Here is an 18,910-nt window from a genome sequence, read left to right as displayed (position 1 = left end):
AGAAAAATCCTAACAGGAATGAAGCAGTRCATTCTGGGTTATSTGATGCATGTCTGAATCTCGATTTTCTATTTCTTGTTATCTACATCTGTTGGCCCAGATCTGCTTATGTGTCAGAGCATTTCATCATCCTGCTCTGTGACCTCTGACCTCACTGTGTACCTGTGAGTCAGAAAATAACTAAAGCACCACAAACATTGAGGTATGTATAAAACAAACCCATTGTGTAAGGGTATTTATTTTTAAAATTGGCCTAGATATTTGCTCTCTACATGACAGCTGCTGGAATGCTTCTCATCTGAAATAAAAGCGGACCAGATGCAAGTTCTGTGAGCTACAGTAAAAATATCCTGGTGTAGGTTAACTACTTCTCCACAAGTCTGGTAATACTGCAAAACATAACATGCATAAGCATGCAAAATCATCAACTTTTCATAGTCTGACCAAAAGAAGCAACCTTGGCTGTGTCTTCATAAAATAACGGTTGCTTAAAATGGCTGATGTTTAGAAGTAAGTTAAGAATTGTGAAAAATATTGAAAGCAATTCAATAATTTTGATTTTCTGAAAATGTTTTAGTCCTTGTTTTATTGTTACAATCAAGATACATTTAAAAAAAAGAAAAGAAAAATATATATTAAAAAATACCTGTTCAAGACTCAGACCGAGCGATTTTAAATATGCTGATCTATTTTTTAAAATTAAAAAATTGCATTTTATTAGATTTGATTAAAATACACTAACATGGTCAGCTACATGATTTTTTTCCCCCAGGACAGACGTCATCACATGTTAATATAAAAAAGAGAGATAAGTCTGATGGTTAAAATTGAGTTATAGTACGCAGATATATATATAAAAAAACATTAGGCCAAAACTCATTCATTAATTCTAAAAATTTTAATGTTATTTTTGAACATTTTGAAAAGGATATAGGTCGGGTGTCACGTGAATTAATCAAGAAGACACTGTCCTTTTCTTCTCCAAGGTGTAGACAAGTCTAGTTTGACTTCCTATGCAATACCCATGTAGTCATGCTCTGACTTCCGCCATGTGTGTGACGTCATTGTCCGTTCCTTTAGTTTTACACCTAGTAACTACGCGGAAATTTTTCCGCGCTTTCGACTGCGAAACCCCACAAATTGAAGAAGAGTGGCGGGAGTTGTTGTCGGAAGGGGCTTGTAGAGGAAGATCAAGTTTTACAGGTATTTATAACATCATTAGAAACGCATCGGTCGTTGTTAATGGTTTTGGTAGATTTATCTGAGCATAAACCTTCATGTAGTATAGAGGCATCCTAGCGCGAGACCATATTTATGTTTATATCCGTCGTTTGCTAGCTGCCTTTAGTAGCTTGTTGTAAAGATAGAAGCTGCACTCGGATTTGAGACGAAAACCACATGTCCCACTGATTTATGATTGTGCTCCCTGTGCTAACTTAACATTGAAATGTTAAATGCTTATCCTCGAGTGCGTTTTGACTCCACTGGTTGGTAACCGTATTGATAACTTGCTATAAAGTGCCTTGTGTATTATGTGAAGCTCTTCACGTGCCTTGTGTATTATGTGCCTTGAAAGAATATTCACAACCCGCGAACTTTTTCAAAATTTCTCATGTTACAAGTACTTTATTTGGGTTGTATGTGCCAGTCCAATACAAAATAGTGCACGGTCTGAAATGCTGCCATGCATCTGCAGTTAGTCCCTTTAGGATAATGCTTTAGCTGCAATAACATTGCCCATACTTCTCGAGTATGAGCAACGAAACATACCCCAAGAGACTTTTTGGATGTCACTTGGGATATGTGCTTAACGGCTTTACTTAGGGACTGACAGTTTTGCAAAATAACTTTGACTCAGTCAGATTTGGTTGAATGTGCAGCTAAATATTCTTTGGCTTATACCATTGCTTCTTGGTATAATATTCACCTCAGCTTCTAAAAATTTAGAAGAATTATGTTAAACGGTGCTTTGTGAAATGTTTAAAGCTTGGAATGTTTTATGTCTTTAGACTTACAACTGTATCCCTATTATATTATTATTGCAACGCGCTTTGCATGTCTATTGGGTTTGATGAATGTGTATTAATTTTATTACAATTTCCCCAGCTAAGCATCTGTAGATATTAACGTCAGCAATCATCTGTCATTTTTTATTTCTCTCCAACATGTATTTGCAGCATTATTTTAATATTTTCAATAATATATATTTTCTCAGTCTGCACACAATAAAGCATCCATACAGTTTTTTTTCTGTGATAATTAAGCATGTTCTGTCTCTCTTCTGAATTTTCTGACCTTTTTATTTTGGATTAAATCGCTTGCAGTTATGGACTTCAAGCGACGCAACGGTGGCCCTCTCATGGGTGGGGCATCCCAGGCCAAGCGAGGTAAAGCGACTGGTGACTGGGAGGACAGTCCATCCCAGTTTGAGGAAGAATTGTCAATGTTTGATGATGCAGAGATGGATGTGGAAGACAGGGAGGGACAGGCCGGACACGACGTCATCCCCGTGGGTGAGTGTTGGGCTGACTTTAGCCAAAATCTCATAATTAATGTAATTTAGTATTAATGCCGGCTTAACTTCCTGTCCTGTCAGGCGACCTTTTCTCAGCAGACCTAAACCCTCGTTGGAGAAGGCCTCCTGCCCCTTCACTGGATCCATCTTCAGATACATTGGTGTTCCAGCAGATTGATCTCGACTATTACCTGGGTAGATATTAAGAAACATAAAGTACATCTGGATAATGCAAGAAAATTCTACTAAATATCTAGAAGAGACAGATTATGTTATGTACAATGATAGAAAACGATGTGTGTTGTTTTTTTCCCCTCCTGCAGGTGGCTCTATAGCTGGGATGCCTGGTCAGTCACAAGGAAAAGTTCCCATCATTAGGATGTTTGGTGTAACAGATAGTGGGAACAGTGTGTGCTGTCATGTTCATGGCTTTGCGCCTTACTTCTATGTTCCTGCACCAAATGGTGAGTGTTTGACTTTTAGCTGTGGTTTATACGATAAGGTGGATCTTCTGCAATACTTAAACTGGCAGAAAAAGCAACATTGGTTTTCTGACTTGTCAAACTTCTGTATAGTTTATCACTATTTGGTACAAAATCCTGTAACTGATGTTACAATGATAATTTTTTGCTCTTTTATTTTATTTTATTTTTTTTGGAGGGTTCACATCTAATTACCTGGATGAATTTAAAAGGGAGCTGAACTCTGTTGTTCTTAAGGACATGCGCTCCAATAAGGACAACATCTCCATCACAGTGCTTGCTGTGGACATCTGCCGTAAAGAGAGTAAGTATAACAGAAATTGAGCTTTTAAAAGACTTTACCAGCTGTCATGATTTCTGATCAGGCTGTTGGGGAAAAATATGGAATCTGTAAATGAATAAATCAATGTTGGAATAAAAGCCTGCATCAGAGTTATATTTATTATGCTTGTTGCTTTCTAGCAATGTGATTTGATAAAAAAAAAATGTTATTCCAAGCTACTCTTTTCTTTCAACTAAAGGCATATATGGTTACCACGGACAACGCAGCCTTGATTTCTTGCGGATAACGATGGCGATGCCTCGTCTCATCGCACCTGCAAAGCGGCTACTGGAGCAGGGCTTCAAGTTCGGACCTTTTCCCATCCAGAGCTACCAGGCTTATGAGGCCAACATAGATTTTGAAATTAGGTGGGTATGCTTTGTTAAAATAGAGAGAAAATAATGTTAAATGAATAGTATTTGTACTAAAAAAACTTTATTTAAAAAAAATTGTTTCTATATCACTAGAATAAATAAATAAATAATAAACTCCTTTAAAGGCTAATTTCTTCACACTTTGTATCTTCCACAATCCAAAATATCAGGACAATTGATGCTGTGTCTATAAAATTGTCCATAATTGTAAGGTGGGAGAAAATAATTGATTTATGTTTTTCTAAAATGTATTTATAAATAAATGAGTGTGACAGAAGTATTAAAGCATATCAATATTTTAGAACAGGTTTAGAGTCTGGGTTAAAACCTGTAAAGCATTGTTCACAGATGCTCACCATCTAATCTACCTGAACTGTTTCATTAAAGTAAGTAAGCAAACATGTGAGGAGTTGATACAAATTCATGCTGCACTTTTCAATTTTGTTTGTAAAATTTCCCATTCACTTCACAATTTTACATTAATACCCACATCATAATGAAATGCATTGCAGTTGACGTGGAACAAAACCAGCTCGCACTGACTTAAGAACCTGGCAGGCTTAATTTGTGCAGTCTGACAAGCCTGCTCGTGTCTCATAGGTTCATGGTGGACAGTGATGTGGTGGGATGCTGCTGGATTGAACTTCCCAAAGGCAAGTACAGAGTGCGTGAAGAGAAGAGCTCAGCGGATGCAGATTCTCAGACTCCAGGAAAGGTCGGTGTTGCTTTTGTTAGATGAGTATTTTTACCTACCTGCTCTCTTAATCCCACCTTTCTTCATTATTTTGTTTTACTTTGTCAACGTAGTAAAGCAGCTGTCCTACTCCACCTCTTGTGCTTCTCTTGCAGGTTTCTTTGTGTCAGTATGAGGTTGATGTCGGATGGACAGACTTCATAAGTCACCCTGCAGAAGGAGAGTGGCAGAAGATCGCTCCGCTAAGGGTGCTTAGCTTTGACATAGAGTGTGCAGGAAGAAAAGGTCATTTCTTGTCCTTTGCTTTTCTTCCACATTATTTGAACACGAGACAAAGGCTCAGTCAAAGACCTGTTGATGCTGATTTGCTTTAAATGTTTTTTTTTTTATGTTTTTGTCCAGGAATCTTTCCAGAACCAGAAAAAGATCCAGTTATTCAGATAGCCTCTATGGTCCAAAGGCAGGGTGAAACTGAGCCGTTCATTCGCACAGTTTTCACCCTCCAGTCCTGCGCTAGCATCGTTGGCTCTCAGATACTATGCTTTACTCAGGAGAAACAGCTCCTTCAGGTAGGGATCTGCCTCTGGAAGGCAGAATAAGAAACTCTCACAGCAGATTTGAATATATGTATACTTTACATTTGATTTTAAAATATCAACATTTTTTGTTTTATTTCTCTTCTGAGCAGAGCTGGGCGGAGTTCTTGAGGACTGTAGACCCAGACATCATAACTGGATACAATATCCAGAACTTTGACTTTCCCTATTTGCTCAACAGAGCGGCTGCTTTGAAGGTGAGATAAAACCACGTTTAAAAGACTCTTTGATTCAGTTCCAACTTCTAATAGACATTTTGTGTTCTTAAATAGAAAATTGGCAATCAAACAGAATTTGATTGCATTGCAATATAACTAGAATCACTCTTAAAATGTTCGCATACTTGAATTTGTTTCAAGGTTGTTGTTTTTTTTCAGATCTGGATAAAAATGGAAAAAGGGACTAGAATGTTTTTGTACTTCTACTTTATTCCTCTGAGCTCGGTGAATTTTCCTCTTGAAGCTGTAATTTTGATTTTAAAAATGAGGAGAAAGTCATTATCTTGTAAAATGCTCTCAGACACATTTATAGTGAATTAGTTATGTGCAAATGAACTGAATTTAATTGAATTTAAACATTGATAACATTTTGCAAAAGTACAAAAAAAAAAAACCCATATCCAATCAGTTTTCTCAATTTTTATGACATCCTTTCAGGTGAATTATTTTCCATATTTGGGTCGGATGCGAGGCATCAAATCAGTTCTGCGAGAGTCGAGCTTCCAGAGTAAGCAGATGGGGCGCAGGGAGAACAAGACCATCAACATGGAGGGTCGAGTTCAGTTTGATCTGCTGCAGGTCAGCACTCTACATGTCATATATACATTTAATATGTACAATTATTGAATCGGTAAAAAATGATTCCAGGGTTATAGATCGGTCTGTTTCTTGCAGGTTCTTCTAAGGGATTACAAATTACGTTCCTACACTCTGAACGCTGTGAGTTTCCATTTCCTACAAGAACAGAAGGAGGATGTGCAACATTCAATCATCACCGATCTGCAGGTATCCCTGGATTTGAGCTTTTCTTTCTTTCTTTCTTTATTTATTTTTATCATCACGACTGTTTTTCCTCGCTTTGTTTCACCCCCTTCTTCCTTCCACATCAGAATGGAAATGAACAAACGCGGCGCCGTTTGGCGGTCTACTGCCTGAAGGACGCCTACCTCCCGCTGCGCCTGCTGCAGAAACTGATGTGTGTGATCAACTACATGGAGATGGCCAGAGTGACAGGAGTGCCTCTCACTTACCTCCTCTCCAGAGGACAGCAGATCAAAGTTGTCTCTCAGCTGCTGCGGCAGGTAAGAAACTCACACCGGATTTACTTCATGTGTGCTTTTCCCCCCCGGTTGACAGATACTAAGGTGGACTTGCAAATGAGTCAGATTAGAGAGAGAGGCTGTTTCCCTGCCACACCCTGACAGGGTTGTAGGTCATTTTGTGGTAGGAAAATAAAACAAGAAATAGTTTGAAACTGTGAGAAAGCTTTTTTTTTTTCCGCCTTTAAAAATCATTGGTCTGCAAGATTTTTCAGTCTGTCCTGAGCCACATTATTACTTTGTATTGTTTTGATGGTACTGTTAAATATTAATATCCAAAAACCTTCTGGGCTTTTCAACTTTGTTAAATGTGACTCAGAGCGAGAGATGCTGGCAGTAATGAATGCATGGATTGATTTCTGAATCCTTTTTTTTTAAGGCTATGAAACAGGATCTGGTAATGCCTGTTGTGAAAACCGAGGGGGGCGAAGACTACACGGGAGCAACGGTCATTGAGCCAGAGAAAGGGTCTGTACATCTACAGGGTCTTTAGGCTACCGTGTGTTCAAAAATCTCCTCTCTGTTAGGTACAGATATGAAATTTTCCATCATTCTTTATTTTTGCAGCTATTACAGCGTTCCTATTGCCACCCTGGACTTTTCCTCCTTGTATCCGTCCATCATGATGGCTCACAATCTGTGCTACACCACATTGCTGCAGAAAGGCTCTGCTGAGAAACTGGGGTGAGCCTTTTCATTCTGGGTTTGTACCGTCACCAACCCACAGGGGAGAAATTCAAGGAAAAATCGACTGTTTGCAAAAAGACGTTTGTGGGACCAGGTTGCTCTCACAACACTCTGCAGTGTGGACGCTCTTATTGAGGGAAGAGGATTTGAAGTAGTACTTCTCAGTATTAGTGAGGTGTGAAAGGAAGGACTAAAACTATTTAAAAACAGACTATTTTCTACAACCTTGTGACAAATCAGGCTATAAGGGTCTAAAATTTAAAGCAGATTACAGGATGGCTTCTTGCACAAAATTTCAATCACTATAAAAAAGAACAAAAAAAACACTTTTGTAAAAAGAAATGCATGTTTTATGGCAACTGTTTTGCTTTTGAAATATTTATGTAAGGACCACTTACTACAGGGCAGCTGTAAGAAAATGAATATTATTTATGTCTTATTTTCTTTTAACGAAAAATCTGATTCAGCAAATCAAAACCCTGTAAAACCCAAAGATCAGATGTATGACTTACAAAGCTCTCAACAGTGCGTCTTTTCACAGATGTTTTCAATTAAATTGGCATAAATGACTACTATTTTCAGACCAAGTCTTCTGAGATTTGTTTTTAATAGTTGTATATGTTTGTATGTCTGCAGATTGTCACCAGATGACTTCATCAAGACTCCCACAGGTGATCAGTTTGTGAAGAGCTCTATGAGAAAAGGTCTTCTTCCAGAGATCCTGGAGAACCTGCTGTCTGCCCGAAAGAGGTTTGAACTACTTTRAARAAAAAAAAAAGCGCTGAATTAARATGCTGAATCTGCAGCTATTTGATATTTAGCATACCTAGTCTAAGAGAGGATTCTCAATAATACGATTTAATGCAACATATGCCTGCAGWTTTTTTTCTTGTCGATGTTATATAATAGCAGATCACTTAGTTGTATATTTTAGATCTGAAGTTTATTCCACATTTGTCCCCACAGGGCCAAAACGGAACTAAAGAAGGAAACGGATCCTTTCAAGAAGCAGGTGCTGGACGGCCGACAGCTAGCCCTGAAAATCAGTGCCAACTCCGTGTACGGCTTCACCGGGGCCCAGGTGGGCAAACTGCCCTGCTTGGAGATCTCACAGGTGAGCACTTGCTGGTTCCAGTTAATCGGATGGCGATTGGCTCTAGGCGAATAGGCATGGTGCAGTTTTCCAGTTCAGTTTTGGCCTGGATCAGCTCTTTTGTTTTTTCACTCAGTTTTTGCCATATTTCCGTTGTGCACAGATGTGAAGTTAGAGCAGGAACGGTAAGATGCGGGGTTAAGATAAGAAACCACAGAACAGGTGGAGATGTTTAGATGAAACAAGATATTTACACAGTTTTTTTCCCCCCTCATTGTCTGAAGTTACAGCACACTAAACATTTTCTCTTTCAGCTTTCCTCCTCACCAAAATTATTTCTATTTGCTAAATAATGAGAGATGTGATGCACTCATAAAGTCAGAGGTTTACCTTGTTTTACATTTGCTTTTATCTCTTTCAGAGTGTAACTGGTTTTGGAAGACAGATGATTGAGAAAACCAAGCAGCTGGTGGAGTCCAAATACACAATCTCCAACGGATACCAAGCTGACGCCAGGGTGAGACGCAGCTCTGTGTTTTTATTACTGGAAAAAAGAACTTGCTTGGTTTTTTCAGGGATTCTTTGTTGGATTATATAAATAGAATCCYTTTTGTCTCTCTTAAGGTGGTTTATGGAGACACAGACTCTGTCATGGTCAAACTCGGAGTTACAACCGTAAAAGAAGCCATGGAAATCGGGAGGGAAGCAGCTGAGTGGGTGTCGTCGCATTTCACTCCACYCATCAAGCTGGAGTTTGAGAAGGTAACATTCTTTACAAGAAAAGATGAGGCTAATATGAGTGTAATCAAGTCAGCAGTGTAATTCTGATACAAATAACTCATAAGTCAGAACCAAGCATAAACTGGATAAATTTTCTGAGAATGTGTTTTGCATTTACAAATGTCTTAAATAATGACTTGGATGGCTTTTTTTCCATGCTTTAACAACATTATACCTGTTGCAAGGCATGCCTAACATGCTGATGGTATGTCAGCATGTCAGGCATGCTGATAGTATATCTTACCATGAGCACTATGCTGATAGTAAGATATACTATCAGCATGTAAGATGCTGATTTCTATTAGCATCTTACATGCTATATCTTAAAACTTTAAGATATAGTATCACCATGCCATAAGATGTACAAAATATTTTCTTTACACTTTTACTTTTGTGAAGATGGTTCCTGCAAAGTAACCTAAATTCTGAGATGTAAATATTTTCCAGATCTGGATAAGAATAAAACGATGAATCCATTTAAATATAAGAATTTCTTAAAGTTGCTCCAACCAGTGATCCCCCCCCCCCTCCCCCTTTTTTTTCTCAATAGTTTCATGTAAATGATATGTTTACTAGTCAGGCAGTCATTCATATTCGCGTCTGTCTATCCATGTTTTGACCTGTCTGTCCATCAGTAATGTCTTTACTTTTTTGTAGTTTTTTTTTTGACTGAAAGACTAAATATTATATCACAATTTACTCTAAATTTATTTTAAACTTTGGTTTGTATAATGTTTTTTTTTTAAATTCCACACGTTGATAGTGCTGCAAAGTTGTATTTTGGATATGTACGGMGTTTGGGGATGAAAGATGATTAGAAACCTTATGAATAATAAACTGTTTGATCTCCTGGAAATCCTTAAAGAGTGGGAAACAGTKTTCAGTTTTTCCTTTTGGTCACTTCAAATGTATTTAATAAAAACAAGATCTGTGTTTTGATCACAGGTGTATTACCCATACCTGCTGATCAATAAGAAGCGCTATGCAGGCCTGTACTTCTCCTCCAGTCCAGACACGCATGACAAGATGGACTGCAAAGGCATTGAGACGGTCCGCAGAGACAACTGCCCTCTAGTGGCCAATCTTATTAACACTTGTCTASAAAAGATCCTCATTGAGAGGTACCGTCAGCTTTTACTTGCTGCATAATAAATTATCTCCATGTGTTTCTGTAAGCATTAAAACTACAAGAAATGACACTTTATGTGAATTTTTGTGTTTTTTTTTTTTTTTTTCTTCAGGGATCCTCAGGGTGCGGTGGATCATGCGAAAGAAGTGATCTCAGACCTGCTGTGCAATCGCATTGACATCAGTCAGCTGGTCATCACTAAGGAGCTGACGCGCACAGCCCAGGAGTACGCTGGCAAGCAGGCACACGTGGAGCTGGCCGAAAGGTCGGGTTATTTAATAACTCCTCATTTCAGTTAAGGTTTAGAGAAAAGAAAATGTTTTTGTAGGAAATGTCCTTGTTCAAGTTTTTTTTTTTTTTTACAGGATGAGGAAAAGGGATGCAGGTAGCGCCCCAAACCTGGGAGACAGAGTCCCCTACGTCATCATCAAGGCTGCAAAGGGAGCAGCCGCTTACATGAAGTCGGAGGTATGCAAACACCTGTGAGCTGCCRTTTRTTTCTCTTTAACAGAYGTTTAATTCTGCTGTCATTCCTAATTCATAGGACCCAATCTACGTTCTGGAGAACAATATTCCCATCGACACGCAGTACTACCTGGAGCAGCAGCTGTCCAAGCCGCTGCTGAGGATATTCGAGCCCATCCTGGGGGAGACCAAGGCGGAGAGCGTCCTGCTAAGTACGAGAACTCACCGGTGATATCGACCTTTTCTCCGTTGCGTTTGTTACTAATGCTAGACCTGCCACGATAACAACACATTTCGCTGGTCGATAAATTGTCCCAGTATTTATTGCGATAAACGCTAATCTTGTTATGAGACCGTTTACAGATAAGGTATAAYGGCRTAACAATGCAGGTTCCCCCCTCAAAGACCAATAAACTTTAATTTTCACTGGAACTGGAAGATATTTAAAAAATCCAAAATAAAACGTAAATAAAAACCAGACAGAACTGGAATCAAACATTAAATGGATTGTGGAATCTCTGTAAAGGGCTTCCTCTGCGTGTTTGTCTTATTTTTAGAGGGCGACCACACGCGCTGCAAGACTGTGTTGACCTCAAAGGTCGGAGGCCTCATGGCGTTTGCTCAGAAGAGAAGCACCTGCATCGGCTGCAAAGCCGTGCTCAAGACTGATGGTGTGATTTTGCTTCCTGTGCTTTTTTWAAATTTGATTTTAATCGRTATGTTCTTCTTGGGTCAGTTCTTCTCTTTATATTTAATCTTTGTCCTTCCAGCTGCTGTGTGTGATTTCTGCAAAAAGAAAGAGTCAGAACTTTATCAAAAAGAGGTACGCAAGTGACTGACAGAATCCGTTTTTCTCTTTTCTTTTAAAATTTTTCCCTTTTGACTTTTATTTTTTTTTATAATTGACTAGATCTTCCACCTGAATGCGTTGGAGGAGCGTTTCTCCCGTCTGTGGACTCAGTGCCAGCGCTGCCAGGGTTCGCTCCATGAAGATGTGCTCTGCACCAGGTACAGAAGAAACGCCTGATCCACATTTTTGTCTAAACTCGGAAGCTTTCAGCTTTGCAAGCTGTAAAAATGTAACGCTGTTCTCTGCTCACTGTTCTGCAGTCGTGATTGTCCGATCTTCTACATGAGGAAGAAGGTTCAGAAAGATCTGGATGACCAGAGCAAGCTTGTGTCTCGATTCGGATGGTGATTCAAAACCTCGTCCTGTTGGATTGCGAAGWTGGACTCTACTTGCATGCGTTTTTTGACTGTAAAAATGCCTTTTTGACATGTTTTCATATTTTCTATAGATTTATTTGTAGTGCCTTTTTGTAAAATAAAATCAAATTTAATTTTGTCAGGTGGACTCATTTTCTGGTCAGAAACTGAACAGGTGTTTGGGTTAACCGCATGCTGAGCTGCATGTTTAACTTTCCGATATTGCGAGATGTCAGACTGAGCTGCTTCAGGGCTGTAAAAGAAGTCGCTCTTCCTCGCACCTCAAAACCACAGCTCTTCCTCTGGTTTACTAGCCGACAGACAAAACCCTGAGCCTAGTTTAGCTTTAGTACAGACAAAATTGATGGCATTATGCAATAATGCCATCTTAAAAGGGCAATATTATGTAAAATTCCTTTTTGAGTTATGGTATTCCCTCATCAGAAACAGTGTATTGATTCTTTCATGCATGTTTAAGGAATCCTTGAATCTCCCATGGCAACCATTCGGGGGTGCTTAAATGTTTGCTCCCACAAAGATTTCCACCCAAATCCTCTTTGGAACTGCAGTCTTCAAGCTGAGCACCCTTTCCTTCTCCCCCAAACTAGCGGCAGCAGCACTTAACATCAGGTGGAGCTCATTATGTGAGCTACTTCTCAGAAYGATTGTAAATGGCATAATGGAAAAGCATCACTGATTATGTGCTGAAAGAGCAGTAGTTTCTTAAAGAGACAGAGCCCTTATTTCAATTTGTAAAAGTTCTTTGATGTACACCTCATTTTTATAACTGAAGGTAGTGGCTACATTAAGTTGTGAAATAGCACCAGGAAAACTTCCTAAAATAGACTGCTGCACCGCTTCTGCCTCAAGCTGGTTAACCGCTGATCTGCTAAATAACTTACTAATGCAGTTATCAATTCAATGACTTCCCTGGTAATCATTTGCTCAATTACCATGTGTATGAATATCTCCCGGAGATATTCACACACTTCGGTTCACAAAGCAATGACGGATTGAAATGATATAACAGCAAAGGTTTCTAAAGACAGCAACTCAAGACGTGACTTTATTTACTTTGCATTCAGCATTGTAATTTTATATTTTTTTTATTACAGTGGGGGATGCATTAAGTAGTTCTACAAAAATAGAAAACTATTAGTGACATACAATCAAAAACTTATTTCTTTTTTTTAATATATATATACTAACCATCCAGCATCTCTCATGATCAGAAAACTGATAAAAACACTGGCTTCAGCATGAGTGTGCAAATAACGCGGCACGAATGTTTTCACAACTCGCATGCTGTGGCGATGAGGTGACAGAGTGCTGTAACAAAGTGTGCGCAGACAGTGAATTTTAAACGCAACCATCACTGAGAATGTTACACACGATGCGAGTGTACAGGCCTGTAAAGCGGATTACTCGGAGCCCGATAAGCATTTTCCTGAGTAAATTTCGAAAGTGGCACAAACTTATCCTAATGTCTAATGAACACAAATGTATAAAGTTAAGCTGGGACACTAATATTGCCTACATACAAAATAAACCGCTGTTGTGTTTGAGAGGCATCAGACATCTATTCTGAAATGAGTGGAAAAACCCGACTAAAGCGACGAGCAAAATGTCCTATGAAAAATATACTGAAGGTATTTGTTCTCTTTCAAAGTCAAACACTGACATTTGATTAAAAAAAAAAAAAGTCTCAAAAGTATTTAATGCGAATGCAGACTGAGCTCCTCACCCATTGTTATTGTGCAAAGTGCAGTTATGCACAGTATACAGTGAAATCCTCCTTAAGCAGATGAACACTGAAGAAATGACAAACATGGCGACAGTAGAAATGGTCGCAGTGACGAAAATTGATTCTGCACTGTCTGCTTCACCGACGCCTCCACAGTGAGGAGGGGCGGTATTATACAAGTGCTCTCAGGGATGCTGGCTGGATGTGTGGGTGTGTGTGTGTATGCTATAGTATAATGCAGCGTCTCTGATTGCTCTTCTTGCTCTTCTTGTTGCTGCGGTTGGTCTCCTTGTATCTTCTGATCTCCCGCACCAGCGAATAGAAGGCTTCCTCCACACCCTGCAAGACCAGACAGAAAAAAAAAAAACATGTAGATTGCACAGAAAGGAACCCAAAGTTACCCAATAATTTGTTTGGTAACATTTTCAGATTTTGGTTTCTGGAGAAGTCTTGTTTACTTYGACCTCTTAGTATGTGCGTTAGTGGAGGTCCAGAAATCAATCGCTTTCAAAAAGTGTATTTATTGGTGGTAAACTTTTAGAATTTTATGGTTTTAAAAGGTAACCCAAAATTAGGTTCCTTTGAAATTTGACACATTACATRAAGAAATAAAATCATTTTACTAAAGAAATCTGAAGGCCATGTTTACCGTTTTTAAAATCATGGGGAAAAAAAACGGACTCGAAGGTCTTTTAGTGGATACTCTTCACAAGGAGGCTAACYCACAAAAGGCCATCGCTAAACAAGCTGCTCTTCATAGAAAGATACAGCCAAGGGTATTAATGGAAGGTTTAGTGGAAGAAAAAAAGTGCGAAAGAAAAACCAAGTAAATTAGGTCAGACCTCTTAATCCTCATATTACAAACAAAACTTACTACAAATATAAWTTTGTGCGCAACCTATTCAATTTCCAAGTGCCACTTTTTGAATTGAACTGCTGAGATAAATTAACTTTTCCATTACAGTCTAGTTGAGTTGAAGCGCAGGTGTTTCCACACACCTGTCTGGTTTTAGCGGACGTCTCTACGAACGGCACTCCGTATCTCCGTGCCAGATCCTGAGCCTGCTTCGTCTCCACYGTGCGGGTGCTCAGGTCGCTCTTGTTCCCCACCAGCACCATGGGAACGCTGTCGCTGTCCTTCACCCGGTTGATCTGCTCTCTGAGGAGATGACATGTAAAAAGACAAAACAAAAAAAAAAAAACCCCCAGACATTGAGGCTGACCTCGTTCGCAGCTACCCATCTGGGTCGGTCACTTTTTTTTTTAATGAATAAACTGCAGAGTCTAAACTCTAAAAGAGCCGTTCGTCTTGAAATTAGCAAAGCTACGGGAGCTGCCTTGATTCAAACGGTCACAGAAATTTTAACCGCACTCAGCATATGCGCTTGAGATAAATGCGCACAGTTCCTGCTCAGCAGGAAATGGCCTTCATAGCTAAACTGTTGAGTCCTGCAGTAATCTGATGTCCTAAAAACAGTAAAGTGYGACTCAAACTGTTCTGAGTCAACACGGTGTCTCTCTCCAGCACCAATTTACTGCAGATTCAGTATTTCGAGGTTTTTTTTTTGTTTTTGTTTTTTAAATCACCCTCTACCTGTAAAGGTGAACGTCGTCAAAGGACTTGGTGTTGTTGATGGCAAACACACAGAGGAAGCCCTCTCCAGTCCTCATGTACTGGTCCCTCATGGCGCTGTACTCCTCCTGACCTGCAGTGTCCAGGATGTCCAGCAGACACGTCTCCCCGTCGATCACCACCTGTTTTCTGTACGAGTCCTGCGTCACAGACACGTCGTCATCYGAACAATTAGACCGGCTGAAGTCGCATCTTAGTTATTCATCACRCACTACCGGGACGTTAATGATTTATATCTCTGAGCGACACTAAATGAAACCGATAAGATCTTCCATATAAGCTTCAGGATTTCATTTACCAGATGTGGACAGTTTTCTCTTTTCAGCAGAGCAGAGAAAACATTTAAAATTTGGTTCTGTGTGAAAAAAAAAAAAAGCTTCGACTTCATTATGCCTCCGTTATGAGGCGTGATGTCCTCTGCATCTATTTCACAGTTACGGTCTCTGCTTAAGAAAAACACCGTCTCTTCAGTCGAGGTAAACTGAGCTTTCAGAAAAGGGAACTCCAGAGCAAACCCCTCTCCCACCTGTTCCCGCACACTGTTGGGTCAGCTGGCTGAAAGAAGGCGGCTACTGCAGTTTGTTTTGCAAACAGAAGACACATATTTCCAGTGCTGGTCGAGAACAAGCAGCCATAATGTGGAGACTAAGTGCATGTCAAGTATTGCTTTTACTGAGGGGTCGCGGTTTTGAAACCTTCACAGATGGCGAGCTGGGAGCAGCACATCTGCTAAGCAGACAACTGCAGACTACAGTAGACAAATAACCAACTAATTATTGGCATTAAAGAATCGTTTGACTTTAGCTGTAGAGTACTGAAAGTAGAATCAAGTTGCAGAGAATGTCTACCGCCCTGAATGTGAGTTTTTAAATTACATTGTTATACATCTACTTGATTTAAATACAATATTGAAATATGAAAACTTGATCAATTGTAATTTGGTGCCATTTAAACGAGCAGAAATGTTTCATGTACTCGCATGTTACTACGAAGCAGTTTTGAGTGACCCCACCCCTCTTTGCTGCTGTGCACTGCTCGTCAGCTAGATGAAAGACGGCACTTGCACTTGTCTCCAGCTCATAAGACACACCTTATGGATTTTCTTTGTTGCAATAAAAGGCAGTTGTAGTGTGGAAGCAAAAGGAGCACATTTCATGTCTCATAATAAAACTAAAACCATTTTAAAACTGCATGCTACGCTCCAAGCAGCAGTGTGTCAAAAGACGTCTGAGGAATTACCCAGGAAATATGAGTTTGATACATTTCCAGTGCAATCTGCACAGTAAGCAATTCAAAATAACTTAAAATTTACCATCTGCTTATATAGCTTAAATCTACACGTCAAAAGCAAAACTAGCAATGTATTGATGTAAAATTAGAACCTGGAGGAGTAGTTACATGAAAATGCTATTGTACGTTTCTACTCAAGTGTATAATTTTAACCAAATCCCAAAAAAGGCCCGTGATTAATCTGAATAAAATCGTTCTTACATGTTTAATGATCTATAAAAATCGGGAGTGGGAAGCTRCACGACATTGAAATGAAGCTGAAATTAGATAAATTACTTTCACATAAATAAAACACTTTTAAATTACTCCAATTTACTTTTTTTTTTTTTACTTTTATGTTACACACAGTCCTCTTAAGTTTTGGTGCCAACAACATAAGCTCCAACATGACAGATCAGACTGCAGTGGCCTTTAAAAGTCATGCAACCATTAACACCAGAATAACCCCAACACACCCTGATATTTASAGCAAATACAGCTTCCTGGAGCGGTGATCGCAGTGTGACGGTCGGGTTCTCACCTCGATGGTGGGATCATATTCGTCCACGAAGTGGTTCTGGATCAGCTGGATGGTGAGAGCGCTCTTCCCCACGCCTCCAGCACCGACCACCACAAGTTTGTACTCGGTCATGCCTGCAAAAACGAGCCGCGTCAACAGGTGGACGAGTCTGTTGGAAGTTAAAAGCCGCGATTTCATAATCTCCCTATCCAGAAAGTATCAGGTGATCATTAACAGATCTTCCCCCAGCGACAATCCGCTCTCTCCTCCCCGAACTGACATGGCGAAGAGTCTAACCCAGATTCATCTMCCCCGTACAAGACGCTTTTATTTAACTTAAGTCAGTTTTATCAGTGCGGAGAGGAGGCGAACGAGGGCGAGAAGTTAGAAAACACGTTCAGCTGCGCTTACCTGTCCGTGGGGCTGTGTAACACTGTGATTTGAAAGTTGAGTTTCCGACAGATAAATGAGATTAGCTTGCTACATAACGTTAGCAAGAGATTATTTCCTTATTCAAAGCACTGGTAGAAACACTTCAGTGTCTGACAACTTATCTGTCAGACTAGATAAAGAAATGACTATTCAAGCTGGACAATCCTCAAAGTGCGAGGACAAAAATGTTGAACTTAACACAAAGATGTACAAGCAAGAAAATGTAGTAATTCCTACTTCTTCTCAGCTGTGGTTCATTGTAAGTGAAGCCTTAATCGCCTTGTGAGGCAACCAATCAAAAGAAGATATTAACGAACGACGTCTTTTCTGGCCAATCAGAAGGAAGCTTTGGTTTGTAGTCCCGCCCAMASATTGCAAAAATCCCCAATCACCAACAGTTTTGTCTTCGTTTGGGCGCGGCTTCCCGGACAGCTTTTCCTTTCTTGCGGATCCTTCTCTTTAACTTCGCCTCGGACTCAACATGCTGATGAGCAGTTCTTACAGGCGTTGCGTAACATTAAAAAAAAAAAAAAAAAACCTCCAGTAACACATTTAAACTTGTCTTTAGTTGAGCCCCGGTACCTATTTAGGGGTTATTTTGAAAGTTTTACCAGGGATATTTTTACCTTTATTTTATTACTCTACTGACTTACAACATGTATTCCGAGTTGATTGAATATTTACTGCCCTCTGATTGTGGCTCTTGCTAACTGCAACTCAATATTTACATCTAAAACATCTKTATAGACAAATATGGACGAAGTAATAAAAATAGTGAATATACAGAACTTATTTCCTTTGCAGCACAGATTCAGTTCAAAGGGTAAAAACATTCCTGAGATAACTTGGGACAAATATTGACAGGACAGCATCACACAGTTGCTGCAGATTTGTTGGTTGGACATCAGTGATACTAATTTTCTTTTCCATCAAATCCAAAACGGACCCAGTGAATATTCATTTAGGTCTGTCTGGCACAAACAACACAGAACATTCAATCTCATGGACAAAGATGAAAGAAACTTGTAGTTTTGTGGTAACAATAATAAAGAAAATAACTAAACAATCTTATTTATTTTGAAATTAGTGATGTTTTGTGGAATCTCTGTGCAGATATCACATGAAAGTAGGAAACCCTATAAGATTAGCTTTTTAAAAATAGTTTTATGTAAAAAAAAAAAAACAACAACAACAACTTAGTTTTATATCTCTCTTGGTATTAACAGCCACTTTAATTAAAAGGCCATGAAGAGCTGCATGTGGTTCTGGTTGCAAACCCTTCATTTATATAGGAATGCTTAGTTAGATTTTTCAGGAGTTTCAGCACCCTCTAGTGTTTATAATGAAGAATTACATTTAAAAAAAAGATTTGTTATGAAGAAACAGGATGAAGGAGAGTGATGACCAGCCTCAGGTTTGGCTATTCAGGGTTACTTTTAAATCTTAAATCATGAGATTAATTAAGAAGCTGCAATCTGTCAGATAATGACCACATTAGAGTAAGTGGGATTATCATGTATGTGTTTCATGAGCTTCCGCTTAAAGAAAGATAAAACACGAATAACACTAGAGAAAATGTCAAAGTTAAAATTATTTTGAAAATCAATGCAATTTGTAATAAAAAAAACAGAGTATGGTACTTTAAAAAAAA

At 39.2% G+C, this 18,910-nt stretch overlaps 2 protein-coding genes across 2 annotated transcripts; one reads left to right on the top strand and one right to left on the bottom strand.

The window, feature by feature from the left end:
• The first annotated feature begins 1,023 nt into the window (after window positions 1–1,023).
• Window positions 1,024–11,801, top strand: pold1 (polymerase (DNA directed), delta 1, catalytic subunit). Its single transcript, XM_008416580.2, has 27 exons — window positions 1,024–1,203; window positions 2,325–2,513; window positions 2,597–2,710; window positions 2,839–2,979; window positions 3,176–3,301; window positions 3,519–3,687; window positions 4,294–4,408; window positions 4,543–4,672; window positions 4,790–4,956; window positions 5,076–5,180; window positions 5,640–5,780; window positions 5,877–5,987; window positions 6,092–6,283; window positions 6,681–6,769; window positions 6,869–6,985; window positions 7,625–7,738; window positions 7,955–8,102; window positions 8,503–8,598; window positions 8,706–8,843; window positions 9,807–9,982; window positions 10,103–10,255; window positions 10,356–10,458; window positions 10,535–10,667; window positions 11,013–11,126; window positions 11,226–11,278; window positions 11,366–11,463; window positions 11,566–11,801. Exons 1-27 carry the CDS (start codon window positions 1,050–1,052, stop codon window positions 11,651–11,653), a joined length of 3,474 nt encoding a protein of 1,157 aa, XP_008414802.2. The 5' UTR covers window positions 1,024–1,049; the 3' UTR covers window positions 11,654–11,801.
• An 896-nt stretch (window positions 11,802–12,697) lies between these two features.
• On the bottom strand, window positions 12,698–18,815 carry LOC103469088 (GTPase HRas). Its single transcript, XM_008416578.2, has 5 exons — window positions 17,239–18,815; window positions 16,849–16,961; window positions 15,000–15,178; window positions 14,405–14,564; window positions 12,698–13,744 (listed from the first exon to the last, which is right to left on the bottom strand). Exons 2-5 carry the CDS (start codon window positions 16,957–16,959, stop codon window positions 13,631–13,633), a joined length of 564 nt encoding a protein of 187 aa, XP_008414800.1. The 5' UTR covers window positions 16,960–16,961; window positions 17,239–18,815; the 3' UTR covers window positions 12,698–13,630.
• Window positions 18,816–18,910: the final 95 nt, after the last annotated feature.

The sequence above is a fragment of the Poecilia reticulata genome, linkage group LG8 (genome assembly GCF_000633615.1).
Source record: "Poecilia reticulata strain Guanapo linkage group LG8, Guppy_female_1.0+MT, whole genome shotgun sequence".
Taxonomy (NCBI): domain Eukaryota; kingdom Metazoa; phylum Chordata; class Actinopteri; order Cyprinodontiformes; family Poeciliidae; genus Poecilia; species Poecilia reticulata.
Note: the sequence above shows the minus strand (reverse complement) of the source record. Positions and strands in the feature narration are given on the sequence as shown.